Source organism: Megalobrama amblycephala, linkage group LG23 (assembly GCF_018812025.1).
Source record: "Megalobrama amblycephala isolate DHTTF-2021 linkage group LG23, ASM1881202v1, whole genome shotgun sequence".
In the NCBI taxonomy this organism is placed as follows: domain Eukaryota; kingdom Metazoa; phylum Chordata; class Actinopteri; order Cypriniformes; family Xenocyprididae; genus Megalobrama; species Megalobrama amblycephala.
The window spans coordinates 14,342,758-14,363,968 of NC_063066.1; the positions used below are offsets into that span (position 1 = coordinate 14,342,758).

The 21,211-nt window shown below is 37.3% G+C and overlaps 1 protein-coding gene across 7 annotated transcripts in view; it reads left to right on the forward strand.

Annotated features, from left to right (window-relative positions):
* diaph2 (diaphanous-related formin 2) overlaps window positions 1-21,211 on the forward strand; it is a 441,980-nt gene that overhangs the window by 327,543 nt on the left and 93,226 nt on the right. For all 7 annotated transcript variants that reach the window (XM_048176558.1, XM_048176559.1, XM_048176560.1 and 4 more), the window contains one exon: window positions 8,049-8,173. In XM_048176558.1, coding sequence (XP_048032515.1) covers window positions 8,049-8,173 — 125 coding nt within the window. The remainder of the gene's footprint in view (window positions 1-8,048; window positions 8,174-21,211) is intronic.

The window sequence follows — 21,211 nt, forward strand, 5'->3', positions numbered from 1 at the left end:
ATTATTGAACAGTCAATTATTATTATTATTATTAGTCATTTTTTGGAGCAGTGATTCTCTGATATTATTATTTTTATTTTTAATATTACAAGGAAACGTCTGTAAAACTGCATATTTTATATTATTTTGCACATTATATGTATTATATTTATCTTGAGTAGTCTGCTTGGACTGCACAGTGGTGTTAAAGGTCATCAAGCATTTAAATAATTGAATTACCAATAACATTTATTTTCTTCAAATTGACTTTTGCTTTAATTAAAAGAATCCACTATTTCAGCATTTAACACACCATATTAGCCATTAGATTGCAATTTCATTGCTTTGTCACCACAAGCATGTCATCTTTATGCAGTGTGATCTGAGCTCTTTTGTTCTTCTTGAAAGGCCCTTTTGTAGAGATGTAGATATGCTTTTGTCTTTTTGTACTGCTAAAGTAAATATGCCAAGTACTGTATATGCCATTACTGTGTTGTCTATTTCCCATTACCTTTACTCATTCTTAAGTGCCAATGCCAGTGCTGGCAGATGAGTAAATGTTTTCTTAGTTGAAAAGATTTTATTTTCCTTTAACTAAATAGAAAAACCTCAAAATTGTAATGAAATATGCCAGTTCATTGCTTATACAAGTAGCAGCTTGTTTAGAGGTAATTATTGAATGTTGAGATCAATAATTATCAGATGCACCTCAGTTAGGGCGTAGTGTTTTTAGTATATGTTTTGAAGATTGAAGTTTCTCATCTGTTCATGGTTGTCCAATGACAGGCATGTTTTCATTGTGAAGAGACGTTATTGGAAGAGCTACATTTTACCTTCTAAAGTTAATAAGGTAGAATTGGAGAGGGGATAGTTTCGGTATCTGTAACGTCTTTATTTTAAGGGTCTCTTGAGCCTCAAACTCATTACATACCAAATTAAAAGACATCATCTGGCTATACCCTGTTCTGCTTTCTTCTCCCCATCAAACTTTTTTTTTTTTTTTTTTTTTGTACAGGATGAATGCAATGAACTCCAGTCTAATTGGAGTTTAATGAAAGTTTCCCACTTTCCTGCCACTTATCGGTGTACATATGTCAAGTGATGGACCATAGCTTTCATGCATAAACCTCTTTAGGTACCTCATCATCTCTCTTTCGCTCGCTCGCTCACACACTCTTCCCCTGTGTCCTATTTATACACATTCACAGTGCGCAATTCCTTTTATGGATGCATACATACTGCCCGTTCATTCATGCATGAGCTCTCTTGTGTAATTCAAATCCTCACGTTCAGGGAGATGAGGGGGTAATAATTTTACTGTAAACTACTTAATGTTTGTTCATGTATGACCTTGTCTTTTGTTGGATGCTTTGTTTTCCTTTGTTGAAGGAAATTATTTGAATCGCAAACGCCTTATGCTACACCAGGGCATCCTGCTCCGAAATAAATCTCAATTCACATTGGATCATCCGAGCATCACAGCTACAGCAATGAAATATTGATACGCCTTATCTATAAATCTCACATGGAAATGGTGCCCTCCAACAAATGGCTGACAGTAACGCTGACACCTTGGCATTACAGCTGATGATTTGGTATTTTGCAAAGCGCATCTTCTTTCTTTTTTATGACAAGCGACGTTACTTCATGGCAGTTTATGGCGAGAGGAGACGGGAAGGGGCTTAATGAAATAGTCCTCGTCTGTCCCCTGGCTCTGAGAATGAATATCGCACAGAGCAAGCCAGAACAGAAGGGCATGGCTCATAGACACTAAACCCTGACTATAAATCTTTAAGAAGCCAACCAGCAAGAGTTTGTCTTATTGTGTAATGCCGTCACAATGGGCACTAATTCCAGCGAGTCCTTGATCTTTAAATTCACTCAGATCTCAGTTCGTGCTGTGACGGTATTCACATGCAGGTTTCTACATCGCTACAGTTTTTCTTATGTGATTTGAGAAAAAAGAAACAACATTTTGTGATACCATTTTAGTTGTGAAACGACTGCCCTTGAAAAAACTATACACGGGCTAAGAACACAAAATTGCGCAGATGGAATGCAAGAAGAGCTTTTTGTGTGCCCTAACAAAGTGCAATAAAGTGAAAATTGTGTACAGTTTGAATGGGAATGAGCCAATAGCCAAAATATTGGTTAACCTGAGGAGATGACTAATGTTCAAGCACATGCTGTTAGTGGGTGTTATGGAACCAAACAGACAGTAGTCATTAGTTTAAATTGCCACGTCCCATTAATGGTTGCTGTGAATAGGACAGGGAATCTCTTTCAGGGTTATCTTTTCCTATCTCCCCCGATCATGCGAAATGGGCATGTTCAAGTTATTAATGCGCCAGCACTGGTCCCCTGTAAACAGTGTTATTTTGTTGTTAATCTTACTAATGATATCCCAAAAGGATGCCTTTTTTATTCTGCTTGGGCTTCCAGCAGGGCTCTCTATTAAGAAGAGGAAAGCTGCTTCTGAGACAAACAAATTTATTGCTGAAAAGCAGAAACTGACCCATAACGAGCCTGTACTTACAGAGGAACATCAAAAGAAATATTAACATTTTCCTCTCATATTAATTTTCACACGCAGTACCACACACTATTACCACTCTAACTTTTTTATAGCTATATTAACAGTGAAACTCCTGATTGTACTGGACACTGTGACATTATCCTATTTATTGTAGTAATTAAACTAAGCAATTAATTTCTTAAGTGCTCACATTGGGAAATAAAATATCTATTTATAGATTCTCTAGGCCGTGTGCTCCTAATTCACTTTATTTTGTGATAAACAAAGGGTCTGTTCCAGAAATGTCTTGCTGCTGACTTCCTACATAGGCAGCTGCTTTCTCACAAAGTTTGTTAGTATCCTAACAAAGATTGGAACCTCAGAACTGATTGATTATGTCCGCTTGCCACACGCATTGCGCTCCACACGGGAGATTTCACTCACTCGGTTGATTCCAAAAGAGTTTGGCATTAGCATGTTGCTTAGCTAACGATCAGCCTGTCAGGCACAAAGCGGGACACCCTAATAGGCTTAAAATGCCTAGCACAGAAATGTTGCGTAAAATAGTCAGTTTGTTTTTTATTTAGATTTTAATTATAGTTTTTGGTATTGATTAAATTATATACAGTATGTTATTTAGTGTTGATTGAATTAGTTAAAAAGTTTGATGTCCAAGATTTTCTTGTTTTCAAGGTTGTCTTTTGCTCAGCAAGGCAGCATTTATTTGATCAAACGTGCAGAAAAAGCTGTTTTGTGAAATACTGTTACAATTTAAAATCACTGTTTTCTGTTTTAAAATGTAAAAATTCCTGATTTGATGCTCAAGTAAGTATGTTTTATCAGCTTATTATTCATTTTGAAAATAGGTGTGCTTTTTTTCAGGATTTTTTGATGAGTAGAAAGTTTAAAAGAACATCATTTATTTGAATTAGAAACATGGTAGAAACATTATAAGTAAGCAACAAGGTACTCGAGGGTAGTGCTGTATTGTGAATAAGTCACGGCCCTTTAGCCTTGACTTTCCGTGAATTCATGATACAGCACTAGCCTCGAGTACCTTATTGCTTTTATAAAACGGTTACCACATAATACAAATATTAAAGCCAAAAATATGTATTAGTGCAACTTTCATGAAGTAAACTTTCAATAAAAGCCTTCCTTCGTCAGAAAAAAATAGTCCCTGACCGTGAACAGCAACAGAAGTTACACTATTAAGCCATTAGATGGTGGCAAAGACTGTCTTTTTGAGTGCGTCAGGCAGTGGCAAAGACTTTTATATTGAAAAGACTGAATTGTTGTGAACAAATGCTTTGACTAGTGCCGTCAGTCATGAGAAAACCCCCTAACTGTTAAAAGTACAAGATAATACATCAGACAATTAAACAGATTTTTTTATTATGAACATAGGACTGACCTGAATGAAAATGCTACATCTGAATGCAAGTAATAAACTCGCTCACTCGATCTTTTTCTCACAGTACTCTTCTACATAATACAGTAAGCTTCAATGAACATCAATATCAATTGAGAACATATAGTTTACGTTACTAAGAGTGGTTGCTGAGGGTGTTGTGTAGTGACACACAGAACCGTTGGGTGAAGCAGTCATAGCCATGTTTTATTGTGAATAAAACACAGCTATTGACCAATCAGAATCAAGGACGGGAACTAACATTTCATAAATGTCTTTACTGCCACTTTTGATCAATTTATTGCATCATTGCTGAAAAAAAAAAAGTATTAATTCATTAAAAAAAATAAAAAATTTACTTAGGATGCCTAGCTTTTAGAACAGCCTTCTACGATTTTAGGCAGTCTGTGATTTCTTCCATGTTACCTCAGAAGGATACTTGCTAGATTTTGGAACAGTGCTGAGATTTCTTCATTTGGTTCCTGGTGTTTGCGTTTCATCAGTGTCGAGGCCTGTGAGATGACTGAGTCAGTGCTGTTATTAGCTGAACTCAGAGCTGGCTTTTTCTCACTCTCGCTACTCCCCCAGCACCAGGTCCAGAGAGGCACACACCACGCTATCTTGCCTATCCATCTCCATCATCTGTCTGTCCACAATTCTCTCTCTTTCGCCTTATAAAAATCATTGCAACATGCCATCTGAGTATTTTAAACCAACAGTGTTTTAGCTTTTAAAATCAGCCTGACAAGCTGTAGCATCACAGAAAAAGCTTAAACTTGTGCCCTTGCTCAATTTTCTTTCTCTCTGTTGCTTCTGTTCTCTCACAAGGCCTGTCCTCAGACAGAGTGTTAACCTCGGCTTTGTAAGCCTTGATTAGGGGACAGTAAATCCCTACTTGTGGGTTTCCTCCAGCATGCCACTAATGACACGGTGTCTACCCTTTATATTGTTGTTAGTGCTTTGAGTAGATTTGTAGCTGTTGCCTGTTGTCCTCCTATTTTGGCTTTATTGTCCTGTAGGAAAAGTTAAAGCAGATGTTATTAGCACTGACCTCAGGAAATAACAGAGATTGAATCCATCTGCTAGACTAACCAGACTTTTGCAAGTCACTATATTGTAGCATTCAAAAGTTTGGTGTCAGTAAGATCAATAAAAGAAAAGTTTTGTCTCTTATGCTCACTAAGGCTGCATTGAAAGTATTTAATGAAAAATACTTGAAAAAAAAAAGGTAATATTGTGAAATATTATTACAATTTAAAACTTTATATATATATATATATATATATATTTTTTTTTTTTTTTTTTTTTTTATATATTTTAAAATGTAATTTATTCCTGTGATGGCAAAGCTAAATTTTCAGCAGCCTTTACAACAGTCTTCAGTGTCACATGATCTATATACAGTACAGTCCAAAAGTTTGGAACCACTAAGATTTTTAATGTTTTTAAAAGAAGTTTTGTCTGCTCACCAAGGCTACATTTATTTAATTAAAAATACAGTATAAAACAGTAATTTTGTGAAATATTATTACAATTTAAAATAACTGTTTTCTATTTGAATATATTTCACAAAGTAATTTATTCCTGTGATGGCAAAGCTGAATTTTCAGCATCATTACTCCAGTCTTCAGTGTCACATGATCCTTCAGAAATCATTCTAATATGCTGATCTGCTGCTCAAGAAACATTTAATGTGTGCAATTGTACAAAATATTTGTGTACAATATATTTTTTTTCAGGATTATTTGATGAATAGAAAGTTCAAAAGAACAGTGTTTATCTGAAATCTAATTTTTTGTCTTTACTGCCACTTTTGATTGATTTAATGCATCCTTGCTGAATAAAAGTATTAATTTCTTTAATTTCTTTTCAAAAAAATAAAAATAAAAATTCTTACTGACCCCAAACCTTTGAACGGTAGTGTATAATGCTACAGAAGCTTTGTATTTCAGATAAATGCTGTTCTTTTGAACTTTCTATTCATCAAGGAATCCTGAAAAAAAAAAAGTACACAACTGTTTTCAACATTGAAAATAATCATAAATGTTTATTGAGCAGCAAATCAGCATATTAGAATGATTTCTGAAGGATCATGTGACACTGAAGACTGGAGTAACGATGCTGAAAATTCAGCTTTGCATCACAGGAATAAATTACTTTGTCAAATATATTTAAATAGTACACAGTTATTTTAAATTGTAATAATATTTCACAATATTACTGTTTTTTACTGTATTTTTAATTAAATAAATGTAGCCTTGGTGAGCAGACGAAACTTCTTTTAAAAAACATTAAAAATCTTAGTGGTTCCAAACTTTTGGACTGTACTGTGTGTGTATATATATATATATATATATATATATATATATATATATATATATATATATATATATATATATATATATATATATATATAATTTTTTTTTTTCATAGTATATATTATCGTCGTTCTTCCCTCCCTGCCCCACCCTTTTTTTTTTCTTTTTTTTTTTTTTTTCTTTTTTTGGTTCCAAATTAATGATAGTTTTAACATTCCTGTATTAGAGTAATTGATGTATGAGCTAGAGACTGCACCTGGGTTGCTTACTCATGGCAATTGAAGAGTGTTTGTCCACTCTAAGACCCATACAAAGCCTCTCATGTCTCTGATGAGTCAGAGCTTTGACCCTCTCAGACAGACCTTCTTGTGCCGTGATCATTCGTACTGTGTGTATCAATAAAGCCAAAGCCATACACCAATCACAATACGGCGCCACGACTGCGTCCGCATCCCTACTGATCCCCCTAAGACACTGCTGCCGCTTTGAAGTCCAGACTTGAAAGGACTACAGTGAGTGCAGAGAGAGATGGAGAGCCGTAAACAGTGATTATGTAGAGATTAATGAAGCTGAACCCATGCTGACACCACTCAGCCTCAGGACAGCAGCCGCAGTCAGCAAACTTCAGCATCACTTCAGTACACCTGTCCACCTGAGCACACCTGCAAGATTTACACCACAGACCAGCCAATATATTCTCTAGTACAGGGTGATAAGAAAAGCTAGATAGAAGGTCCATTTGACAAATTAGAAATAGAGAACCTATTAGTCAAACCTAAATTTGTTGTTTGTTAGTTAGTTAGTTAGTTAGTTAGTTGTGAATCAGCTGCATATTCAAATGCCCCATTCTTTTGGAGTATTGATTGATTGATTGTAGCCAGATTTTATATGTACTTTATGAATATTATATGTTATTTTAATATTTTATATTGATTTTATATTAATATATCATTTGCTTTTTTTTTTTCTTTTTTTTTTTTTGGGCTCCAAGAATTTCTAATATATATTGCATTAGATCTAAACAAACATGGATTGTTTCATATGCATACTGCTTTTTTCTCATGGCTAAGTTTTTGATGTTAGTGGTTGACAGTTTCTATTTGGCTAACTTAAGATTTTTAGCCTTTTTTCCAGCCAATAACAGAAAATTTTATTCTCAGTAGCCTTATTTATTCATTATTCCTTCTTTTTCAATTTAGCATATTTTATCAATGCTTTAAATGAGTGATAATTCAAACAAAAGTTGCCTGAATCACCATTCCTATATGCTGCACGCCTGATTATTTATCAGTATTAAATGTTGCATTATTTGCCTCAAGTAATAATGTCACTAATCAAAGTCTTCGGAGTGTAAAAGTTGTTTTAGAAACCCTTTTGCAGTTACTTCAATAGTTATGTAATAGTCTTTATATACAAAGATTTCTGAGGGCTGAGTTAGATGCTGGACTTAATATGTTGCTTGTCAAGATGTTGAATTTTAAATAAGAGCACAGGGGTTCATCAAACAGTATGAAGTGGGCAGACAATTACCGCCTACACGTTATAGGAGAAAAATCTGAAACACTTAAAAAATAAATAAAATAACATATAAAGCCCAACTGTACACTGTGGCTCAGTACAATTAGGCATAAATAGACTCGAGTCATTTAAAAAAAAATAATGAAAAAATTGTTTCTTGTCTTGGATTAAAATAAAAATGTTGTTGTGACCACAAACTAAGCACCTTACCAATAACCCATTGTTTGTTTGTTTTTTTCTCTCTCTCTCTCTCTCTCTCTCTCTCTCTCTCTCTCTCTCTCTCTCTCTCCCTATCTTCCTTTTGCAGTATCTGCCCAGATCCTGAAAGCCAGCCTGGACACAATGGAAAGGCATATTGAGAGGCTGGAGAACGACATCAAGAACTTCCCCAAGACTGATGACAAGCAGGATAAGTTTGTTGAAAAAATGTCGATATCCTTTGAGTGCATTTACTACTTCTACTGTCTTCCATGATAGAAAGTTTAACATAGACTCCTGTGCAGGAATGAGGTGCTGAGGTCCCTTTGCAAATAAGCTATGATCAATACATTATTTAAAAAATAATAATAATTCTTCATCAGTAATTTTGTCTTGTTTTCCAGTTAATACAACAGTTTGGGGGTTCAAAAGTTTGGGGTCAGTACGATTTTTCAAGGTTTTTGAAATATGTCTGTTATGCTGACCAAAACAGTAATATTGTGAAATATTATTACAACTATTAGTGTTTCATATCTTATAAAAACATATTTTTACTCAGGTTTTCATTTTCACATGATTCTTCAGAAATCATTCTTATATGCTATTTGTAGCTCAATAAACATTTCTGATTATTATCAATGTTGAAAACAATTGTGCTGCTTGATATTTTTGTGGAAACTTTTTTTTTTCAAAATGAATTAATTAATGGAAAGTTTAAAATAACAGCATTAATTGATATTATAAATTTGCTATATGATTAATTTCCTTATTTTGCCTTGAATTTTAAGCTCAAATATAACAAGACATAGTGGGGTTTACAGCAAGAAAAACAAAGGCTAACAACAAGGGAAAAATGTGAATAAGAAAAAAGTAATAATGTATTCCCCAAAAACATGCCTTATTTTTACACGATTTGGCTTCTCGTTTAAATATATCTTGCTTTAATAATGTTTAAATATGGAAAACAAGACAAAAAGCTGGATAGGCATGGATAGGTTGTCTCAAAGTGAGATGTTTATCCACATTCTATCAAGCTCTCCAAAGGGAGTTCAGCCTGGGAGCTATTTATACTGCACAACTTTCTCCCCACAGACTTTAATGGAGGGCTTCTTAGCCTTCTATACTTATAATCCCATGCTGATTTCATCTGCTGACCAGCCAAAGGCCCCTTCTTTCAAACTTTCTGAGGGCTATCAGCTCTCAAAGCACCTCTCCCATTTCAATAACAGAAACCAAGTGCTCGCTAGCCTCAAATCGAATTAGATGCCACAACACTTCTCTGACTCTAAGGAGTGAGGAAGTTAGACACTTGTTTGACTTTTCCTTTCTGACATGTGAAAGTTTATGTGTGCCAAAACAGATCTGACACGAAATAGCGCTGATTTAAGGGAAGTTTGACTTTTGTGCAGGTTCTGAGCGACGGCCTGACTTTTATTTTCCCGCTGTGAATCCTGCCGTTCCTCAGCGGTGTTATTAACTACGAGTAAGAACCATTAATCAATGACTTATCAAGTCTGAGAGTCTTCCCATATGTTCCCCAAGCACAGGAAAGACAGCAGTTAACCTTATTTTAGCTCTTTGTTCACGAGCTCAACGTCGAGATTTATGGGGGGCTTACGCGGCACTTTGGGTGGCATAAGAGTAATAGCTCCGGCACGCATTAAAAATCTGCTCCGAGTCAAAGAGGGCTGCTTAGGTTTGTATGATTTAAGAACAATGAGCTTCTCTAGCCTGCAGTGCGGCACAAAACAACAAGCCAGAATTCCTCTGTGGACTTAGTGAAAGCATTGATTAGCAGGACTCAGGGAGGATTGGAACTTGAGCGAGGGGAAATGGAGAGGCACGGATACACTGCGGCAGCGCCGGGGCCTTGCGGCATCCCCAGAGGATTGTAAAAGCCAACCGGGTCCCGAGTGCAAACGTAGACGCATCTCGTCCCTGTCTCACCTGATCTGTCATCAGAGCCGGCGCGCACTTGGCTGAATACAGTCACGTCCGTTTGATGATTCGAGTAGGGATTTTTAGCACCAGAGAAAGAGAAGTGAGCGAGAGAGCCGCGGCTGAAAGGGAACGGCTCCACCCTCATTGTGCACCAGTCGCGACTCGTTTTCAGAGGCGTCGGAGCCCGGCTGCAGAGATGCTGACTGACAGCACGTTCACACACAGCTGCGCCAGCTCTTTTGCGGATGACAGGGCAGACATTGTCACAGAGCTAAAGGAGGCCGAAAGCTGTTTCACTCAGCCATTGTGGACAGCAGGCTAGATGTTATAGAGCTTTAGTGATTGAATTTGTGAACGCTGGAGGTGTGTGTGTGTGCGCTTTCTGATAGATGCACTCCATTGCTCGCCATAGCAACAGGCTTCTTGGCCCCCTCTTTATGAGTTTGACCTCATCGTGACCTTTTGACAAATGATTACGGTGTGGAGATGCAATGCAGGAAGTATTTTAAAAACATTCACTTTTTAGCTTGACGGTTTAGGTGGTTTAAACGGTGTGATAAAGGAAATTTGTGTGGATAAGTAAAAAGACAGATGCTACCTTGTTAACAGTGTTTTTGTTGCCTGTAGATATTCATTCAAATCACACTACTCCAGGTGGGCACTGTCAGAATCTTCAAATTTCTTCCTTTTTATGAACTGTAGCCTTGAGATCCATGCGGTTTAATCTACCCTGAAATCACACTATTCTTTTTTTTTTTCTTTTTTTTTTTTTTCTCTCCTGCTCCAGGGAGACCCAACACAATACGATTGTGGCGTTTCATATGCAGAATTGTTTTTTTTTTTTTTTTTCCTCCAGTTTTCATGGCAGCTCAGACTGCATATTTAGAGCCCTGCCAGTGAGATAGGAGAGAAAGAACTAGTATGTACCAAATTTTGTGAGATAAAAAAGGCTTTAACTAAGAGAGAGAGAGAGAGAGAGAGAGAGAGAGAGAGAGTGGTAGAGGAATTTTGCCTAGGTAGAAGTCAGCTTTTTTTTTTTTTTTTTTTTTTTTTGGATGTAATAATAGCGGTACACAATTCACACCCCTCTGAAACTGTGGAGGTGACATTTCGCAATATTAAAAAATCTCACCAAATATGGGAATATCATATTAGATTCACATTAAGGTGCTTAAGTCTCTGGAACAAATATGCATTTATTAGCTTACATGGTGATGCACTGTTGATATATTGATCCATTAAATAGAAATGATTGTGGCAGCAAATCACGGCAGGTTTGAAAGTGCACTAAGCGTGCCGTTGCAAGAGAGAAATAAACTCTTGATATGCATAAGGGTTAGTTTTTAGAGTCAAATAAAGGAATTTACTTTTATTACCGACTGCTCAATATTCCTTCTTGCAATATGAACATGTATATGCAAGAGTATGTTTGTTTAAGGTATTAGGTCAACTATGGGAGACTAGTTGCAGATGCATTGTGGGTATTTGGAAAAATGAAATAGACTCCCACTGATGCATATACATTATTTAAACCATTATTAGTACAAAAGATCTCCGTGCTTCATAATTCACACAATCTGCTAACAATAAATATTTTGTGTTTGTATTTTTCTTTCATCTTCTTTTGTTTTGTTTTGTTTTGTTTTGTTTTTTTCAATTTAGGTATTTACACATGCTTTTGGAGGATATTATGTGTTGTTTGTATTCCTGGAATATCCTCATAAAGGCATTCCCAGTCAGGATGGGGAGTTTTTTTTTTTTTTTTTTACATAAATGCATTTCATATCTACAAGATACAGCAGCATACATTAAAACCGTATAGTTGTACAGTATTCTGCTTTAAACTGATCTCAATAACTGGTAAAATGCTGGCAGAGTAGCTCAGATGCACAACACTTATTGGTAGGAATACTTTATTTTTTCCACCATTACTGTAATGTATGCAAATGACTGAGTAGGATGTTTGTTCAGCAGTTTAGTGATATCTATCTATCAGAATTAATGGCACCCCACAAAGGCTTTCAAATGAACTAGCGGCCCCAGGAGAGCTGTAACTCAGCGGAGGGACAGTGTTGGCGGTGGCCTGCCTGGGAACTGAGCGTACTGGGAACTTAATGAAGAGCGGAAGGCTTGCAGTGGCATTCAACGTCCATACTGAGTATTGACGGATGGGTGGGGGGGGGGGGTGGCTGTCTGATAGATCTCGCTCTGCTATAATTTGGTGTGCTAGTATTAACTTAACCTTTGTTCTCTCTCTAGGGACAGAAAAACACTAATCAGCTGGCCAATTTCTCCCTCTAATGACACAGCACATGCAGGAGCAGAAAAGTTAATACAGTGACATGTGAAGGGAACTTTTTAAAATGGATAGCTTCGACTCTAAATTCTGATTAGATGAGCTGTGTTTGAAGCCATTAAATGCTGATAAATGCACACCTGTGACCACATATTCTTTCAGCCTTTAGTTAGGATAATGGTATATATAGCTGGTTATCTCATTAACCATATGAACATGTGTATAAAATCCATGGTTTTCCTTTTCACCTGCCAAGCCATAAACATACCATTCAGATGAGAGGTGCAGTTTCTTTAAAGACTCCCTGAAGCTTTGCACTTCATTGTGGCTCTCTTTAAAATGATTATAAACAAATCATCTCTCGTAGCTGCAGAATACAATGCCTCGTTAGACAGAGGAAATCACCCACTGAGGGTAGTGCTAGAGCAGTCTTGCTGGTCATTCTATAGGAAATGTGTTATTTGCTTGTTTTCTTAACCTCTGCTTTCACTAGAACATGCATTCAGTTGACCTGAACTTGGCAACATAAACAGTCTTCTAGAGAGTGAAATATTGGAGGCCATTGTTCTATTGTGCACTGTGTATTTCTTGTTGAAAGGCTGTGGTTTCCATCCTGGTTTTAGAGTGTCGGCCAGCGCTCAGCGGGGCGGCGTATCACTTGATTTCCAGCATAGCACCTTTTACGCGTTGTATTATGGCGCACATTCTCGCTGTGTGTTTTAATACCTGCTGTGGAAATGCAGTAGCTTTGGGCGGCTATGTTTAATGGGTTGAGAGGAGCAGAAATACACAGAGTGCTGCAGGACAACATTTCATCTGCCTGATGTTAATCACAAGTCATGTAGGGTTTCTTAGAAAGCTTGGCTTGTGCGACTTTCTGCACATCTGAGCATTACAGATTGCTCCCGAAGATCATGCAAATCGAGGTGAGGAATGATCAACGGCGATTATTATTTTACCTTTGGGTACAAAGTCTCTAATGAATTGATGAAAATGTGTTTGCAGCAGCCTGCACAGTGTCTCCAGCTCCTCTCTGCGTATATGCCTCTGCTCAGTCTCAAACTTCTGTTAATTATGGAATTAGGTCACGGGAATGTGGTGGCATCCTGCGCTGGCGATGTTTACCTCACAATAACTCTCAGCGTATAAAGAAATTTTCTTGAAAATAATAGAGCAAATGAATCGCAATTTGCATCTCAGTTCTTTCATTTCTTGATATAGAACCGGACCGAAGTAAACAGATGAAAAGGATGATTGATTCAGGCCGTATCTTTCCGCTGGCTTTTTGTTTATTGCGGGTTTGTATTGTCTACAGGGGACAGCATTGTTCAACAACAATGGCTAACTTTAATTCACCGCGTGTCACAGGAGACATTAAGATTTTAATTAACAAATTCTAATTGGTCCTGAACAGAATAAACAAAAGCGAGCCCAAATAATAATCGCAATTCCAGTAATGATAGTCATAAAGAAACCAAAGGCCGAAGTCTGAGCACAAAACCGACTTGGCGCTCGCGTCTGTGATTATATTGCCGGCTTGCACAGATTCGTGTTTATTGGGAAATGGCATCCAAACCATGTGTTTTGTGTGATAGGATTTTGCATATGCTAATGCACTTGATTGCTTTGATGTGTGGCTGGGTGGGGTAGTCTCAGCACGAACGAGAGAGGCTCGATTACTGCTTCTTCAAATCCCATTCTCAAAGCTTCCGCCATTCAGTGCAGTCCTCCGTGCTTTAGGGAGGAGGCTGCATTTGTAAAGCCATGATTAGAAGGGTATTTAATGGAACATCAGTGCCACTGATGCAGAATGATGCTGATTGTTAAAGTGCTGTTTTGCTTTGGCCATTTGTGGTATTATTGCTGTGTTTAATTGATTGAATTGACATTTGGGAGTGTGTTTTATAAGGATAACTCTAGCAGAAACTGGAACTGTTAGGTGGGGGTGGAATAATAATAAGAATAGCAATAAACCGTCAATGATTCAATTTTGCTAGCAGAACAGAGGGGAAACTGCGTGTTTTGGAGATGTCTGTATCTCCCAGTTGCACCTTTTTATATATAGTATTTGTGTTGTGTATTCTTTGTAAGCCAACGCGCTCCTAGCAGTGGCTGGGTATGGTACTCTTTCACTGAACGACAGCAACGTTTACTCACACTGCAGCCCCATCTTCATCAGACCCTCAGATAATTCGTCTGCCTCGATCAAATTACAATCCCTAAAGCACAGCTAAACAGTTGAAATCATCCACTCCGTGCTTTGGCTGTCGTCACACACAAGTGTTCTGCTGGGCCTCACCCTCCAGAGACGCATATCAGCTCTGCACACTCCTCTAATGAAAATGACACTTTGAAAGAGATCGAGCATATTTCTGCTATCGTATTTCATAAATCAAATTTTTCGTGATTGCCTGACCTGATTTTTTGTAGTTGTTCGGTCTCAGTCAGTCACGGAAACGTCTCTATGCGAGTTATCATTATGTGTGTGAATTCTCTGGAAATTCCACAATCAGTGTCTCGTTAGGAGTGGGGGGAAAACTGGGGCTGATTTGGCAGGTCCATTAACCCAGAGCTCAGGGCTGACACGGCCACTAAAACTGAGGCTGACAGGCATACTACTCCCAGGGTGGAGGTGAAAGCCTTCAGCCAACTCTCTCTCCCATTTCTACTGCTGTATGTAACTCATCATCTCCAGAAAATAGGAAGTAGGAGGTCTGTGTAGATTTACATGCGAAGCATCGTCCAATTCCATCCGAAAGGTGGTGATCTGTATTAGACTACATTCCATTTCATGGTTGGCATATTAGGTGTGCAGAAAGATGACGAGAAAAATATAAGGGACAATCCCACTGAAGGGCTCTCAAAGTGGCGTGTGGTCACCACATTCTCCTGGAGAAATGTCTTTTCAGAATCATAAATGACAAGTTTTGTCACTCTATCTTCTTCCAGTCCATCAGTTTTTGATTTACACTTTAGCTGCTGCGTTGCCAGTGTCAGAAATCAGACTTACTGGAGCATGATTAATCAAAAAACACATTTTAGCCTAATGTCAGTATGACTTGACACAACAAATAAGGACTCTGAGCCAGTCGTATTAGTTTCTAATGACACAGTCTAATGGCAGTCATGTTTTATATAAAAATGTGTCCTTTATAGCATTCTATCGGGATCATTTGATTCTGTTCTCATTTCTCTTATTAGTCCTCTAATACCAGTTAAATTCCTCAGTAAATGAGCGACACACACCCAACGTACACCCAACTCTATATTTCTTGCTGGCCTTATAATTGTTTCTCTTTCATATTGTGTTTGCAGCAGACCTTGTCAGAGGTTGGTAGAGTAACCAAAATTTGTACTCAAGTAAAAGAACTTATTGAAATAATTACTCAGGTAGAAGTAAAAGTAATAGTGTTAATAATGTGAGTAAGAGTAAGAGTAAAAAAGTATCCAGTTAATAAAAGAAGAAGAATTAAAAGAAATAAAAGAAAGAAAAAAAAAAAATAGACAAATTAAAATGCCATCTCTTTGTTAGTAGTTAACCTGACAAAAAAATACTACCAAAAATTGACAAAGACCTGGTTGGTTGAAACGTTGTGCTGTTCATAAAGAAATATGGAGCGGTAACTGTAGTGTGCAGACATTTTTTTTTTTCTTTAATAAAAAATACTATACAATAACATTATTGGACAGATAGATCTTTGCAACGTGAACATAGATCTATACAGCAACGTTTGGAATATTGACTGAAGAGCGTATCATTCACGAATGGGAAATCGCTCATTCCCCAGTTAAAAGAGGCAGCGCACTTGGAATAAACAATGCATTTCTTAATATTTTAACATACTTATTTTGTCAGTAATTTTTCCCTTTTTTTCTTTTCAAACTGTTTTTAGACAGTAAATTTCATTTAATTTCAACTTTTTTCATTTTAATTATGTTGGCTTGTTACTTCATGCTAGCGGCATGCTAAACATGCTAACAACATGTTAGCAACATGTTAATCATGCTAGAAACAGGCCAGCAATATGTGAAATCATGCTAGCAACATGCTAATTCATGCTAGCAATGTGTTTTTAAGTAATTTCAATCTTTTAGACAAGGCTTTGCCAAGCCAGCATCAAAGTTTGTTCACAAACTTTACTCATCTAGTTGCAATTCTGCATCCATTTAACTACCTCAGTTCCATCCAAATTCAAGAACTCAAAAGGTATTCTCTTTTCAATTCTGAATGGTATACAACCCTGCTATCTACTTGACTAGGGAAGTGTTTGTCAGTATTTCAATAACAACATTTCAAATCAGCCATAAAAATCTGACAATAATTGGCTCTTTTGACTGAAAGGTGGTGCTTTCACACATTTTACATTTTCTTCCTGTTCAGTTTTCCCTGTCTCCCTGATTTGTAGGGACATTAGGTTTCCCTGTTCTCCCGGAGGAACAAAGAAATAGTCCTAGAGCGGTACACCACCACGCTGGACTTTTGTTACAGAGAGAGGGAAAAATAGCACATCTAGTTAGCATACTTGAATGCACTCATTTTGAGAGGGAGACAGACAAAGAGAGAGAGATAGAGACAGGGAGCGCGTCCCTGTTGTCTTGAGGGTTTTGGCGAGGATCCACAGAGAGCACTCATCCTCTGGAACTTTCTGCTTTTGCTCCAGTCAGTACTTCATTATAACCCCTGAAGACTCTGGCTTAAAGCCGGGTAATAGACGCAGAGCTTCTCCTACTCATTTGTCATGGGCCCGTGGGTTTGATGCAAAGCACTCAGCACTTGTTGCTCCTTGTTAATCCCACTGTAGACACCGACTCGCTCTTCCGCGCTTTTCCAAGTCACCCGCCGTCATGGCTCGTAATTTCACTTTCATTTGATGTTTTAATGGAAATCCCAGCCCGTCTCCGCTGAATTGCACCATTGTCACCAAATTACTTTATCAAATGAAAATTGGGAGGGGAGGGGGGTGGGGGGTGGACATACTGTAGTGTCATTCGCTTTAAAAGAGACATTCGCTTGCATGTGTATTTGTTTTAGGATAAGGCGGCACGCAGGAGAATCACAGCTGTGCATTGGGTGTGCTTTATGGAAGTATCATGTTTCCATAAATGATAAAGAAATGATAAACACAGCCTTGGAGGGTCTCCGCTGTGCAAACCTGTCTTTATTTCCGTCTGCCGTAATGAACGTTATCACCATATCTCAGCAGAAATGACTGTAAGACACTTATATAACAACTGATGCCTTAGTGATTTCTTAAATGGAAAGTTGAAGTGTACTTAGTCCACACTGAAGATATACGGGGTTGGATGTTTGCTGATTATTATTCCACTCCACGCTGTGAAGTTTTCACCACTGCTACTATTTATTGTTTTTTATTGCCAGTAAGAAGTCTGGGGCTGAAAGTAAAGCATCCAGGGGTGCGGACTGATTTTAAATCCCACAGTAACTTTAGTGAACTTGCCCTACCAGATCAGAGTTGGACCAAATTATAAATCAAATTAAAGTACCTTTTTAAAGTACCTTTTAATCCTTGTTTGCTTTGAGGCCACCGATCAAAAGATTTATTTATTTATTTATTTATTTATGATCACCAAGGCTTTCTTATCATTATCAAAATATAAATAAATATATATATATATATATATATATATATATATATATATATATATATATATATATATATATATTAAGTCAAAATTGACTCCTTTTTTTTTTTCTTTTTTTTAAAAAAAAAAGAAGGTTCAAAATAAAGAACTTTAAAAAAGTAACTTCAAAATAACTTCAAACTTTTAAACAGTATGCTGATGTACACATATATTTTATTTATATTTTTCTGATATTCACATTTAAAATATTCAGTCTTTCTCTACTGGCAACATTGACCAAAAATATTGATGAATGGTGTTGCACTAGAAAGATTTCTGTCCAATCAGATGCTCACTTTGATGAGAATATCAATCCTGCTATACCATGTGCAACCAATTAGCAAGTAAAAAGTCATGCTTCATGGCTGGGATATAACTGATTCCTTTTGGCTATTGGAAACAATAAGTAAAATGAGTTTTTGAAAATGTCTTGTCCAAACTTACTGTTTCAATATGAAATCACGTCAATACCACTCTTATCAAATGATTTCCTGGAGTCTTTCATCTCTAAACATTTCCACTTAATGCTTAATGGCTACCTTGAAGGACAGGCAAACAATATGGCATACATCTCTATTTGTCATCTATTAGATTTGTGTTCATAGGCCCATAGAATTTCTGTCCATCTCCTTGTCCGTTCCTATGTGAACTCAGACATGCCATCAGCCGGATATATCGACTGTATTCAACTGTTATGAACCAATTAGCGGGTTCATTATGTAAATACTGCCAGCTAATTTTCTTGTGCATTCAAATTAATTATGATGTATAATGCCAGCATTAGCAGGAAGTCCAACCCAGGTGGGCACTCTCGAATCCCAGCGAATAGGTTAAATGAAGTGTTTCGGTGGAACTGCTATCTGTTCTTAGTCGTGTCCTAATGTGGTTCAGCAGATCTGGTAGGTGATAGAGGAGTACACTGTGGTGACTTCTAATTAAAATGAATTTCTGACAGACTGGTGAACTAACAGTTACAAACTGCAATCTGATGTTAATCAACAGGGGTTTCTTCATTAATTGACAAAATTAGCCTCATCAATCACGCAGAGGGGGACAGCGGGGTTGTTCAGAGCTGCTGTGTCTTGTCACCGCATGCTTCCACAGGACGAGCAGCACGATACCGCCTCTGGACGACAGATGTGCGCACGCACAGACACACTGTCTCTGCCAAGCCCATTCTTGCAAATGTGTCCTGAAATCTCTGAGAAATGAGTCATGTTTGCTTTCTGATGATGCCATGATTTTGCAAAACCAAGCTTTGTGTTCAGTGAAGACAGAAACAAACAAACAAACAAAAAAACTCTCTGTTCAACATTTGTGTTGTGTTCTTGAAATGCTTTTATCAGGTGTTTACACCCAAGAATGTGTGAGGCCTTTTTTTGTCTCATTAAAAATAAGCCCAAACACAACAAATTGCCCTCAGTGAAAAGTGAGTGCATAATAAGAAATACACACAGCCCTCCCTGAGCGTTCAGCACAGTTGACTTCTTAGGATGTCTCAGGCGTCTTTCACACTGTTTAGCATACTATTTATAGTCCAGACCCTGTAGACGTAGCCAGATGCAAACAGCATCCTCATGAGTGCTTTCTCGCACATTTCTCTGAATCTGGTGGAAATAATGAATACTGTGGGTTTCGATATTACACGATTGCACTCTCCCTTTATGCTCATCAAATGGTCTGTTGTGCTCTGCACTTTAACTTTGTTCTTATAATGATCAATCTTACCATAAGGGTCTCAGTTAAGTCCCATAGGAAAGAAGGTGAGATCTCTTTAAAACTTTCTCGTTTATTTTTTATTTATTTTTTTCCTGAACAGTACTAAGATTTAGTCTAAAGCAAATGAATTTTGCACATTTTTTTTTTCCTCTCATGGGAAAAAGAGCCTAGTCTGACAAAGAAGAAAAAAAAAAAAAGCTCATCTGAGGAAAAAAAAAAAAAAAGCTGTTTATGAAAGTATAAAATATGGTTGTTAATGATAGATAGATAGATAGATAGATAGATAGATAGATAGATAGATAGATAGACAGACAGACAGACAGACAGACAGACAGATAGATACTGTTTTATCAGGCAGTGCTTGAATAGAGAGATTGGCATCTTGGCTGCCTGTTCTCATTGTTTTAAGTAAATTCCTAGATTTACTGCTCCATTGATAGCTATGATCAGTGGACCATTCCTGTTTCCGCCACCACTCAATCAGCTTCACCCAATCACTGCTCCCGCCTCGTCTCACTGCGTGTGTAGGATTCGGAAGCCTAATAGTTACACTGTCTGATCTGCAAGGCTCATTTACTTGTGCACATTAAAGATTCACACAATTGTATACCACTTAAACAGCAGCGTTATAATAGCATAACGATAATAGCATTCTGTAGCAACACTGCACATTTAATCTCACTCTTTCTCTGCGTTGTAAGCACCACTGTTGTGAGGTTCTGTCAAAACAAGTATGTAATCTCCTCACATATTCAAACAACAGCAGATAATAGGACCTTAATTATAGCCATAAGACTTGTATAATGTGCTTACTGTAGCTCTGGACCACATATTTCATGGAGGCTGATGATATTTCAGTGCACGGTAGAATACGCAGCAGGCCATCTTGAATTGAAACTGACATTCGCACAGGTACGGTAAGCCTAGTCATTTAAGCGAAGCTCGGTAGACAGACACACTCCAGCTACCTGAGCCGAGCGCGACCTTGGATTGACTCTTAGTGATGAAGACTTACAGTTGATCCCCTGGATTTCAGCTACCCTTCCTTTGCCATTGGTTAGGACTTGGGTAGGCCATCAGGAAGGATTGTTTTTTGGGGAGGGGATACTGATAGACAGAAAGTGGAAAGTGTTTGACGTCTCAAATGTGTTAGCAATGATCTTTATTCTCTTGTACTCATCAGTGTGTGACAGCTATCACTCTCTGTCTCTGCTTCTCACACCTTGTCCACACAGGATGCATGCAATCTGGCAAAACTTGATTACTCCCATTATTGGTATTCGAAGTGTCTACATTACAATCAGCCAGTGGGACATATATCCATATACTGTATATCCAATACCTTCATTCATTCATTCATGTTCGGAGAAACATCTGTGACATTTAATGTGATATTTAAATTTAAATAATAATTTCTCAGCCAAAGAAAGTATTCAGTTGTTAAAATAAAATAATAATGATAATAGAGCTTTCTGCACTGCAATTACCCAAATGCACAATGTGCCACAATTTTAGTTGGCATACATCTTTTTCGTCTTTTTTATCAGTTTATTTATTTATTTGATATAAATCTAATATGAATTTTATTTATTATTTTATTGTAATTTCTTAATTAGTTCTGGCCTAGATATATAGAAATAGAAATTCCTACTATATACATGAATGAATGTAAA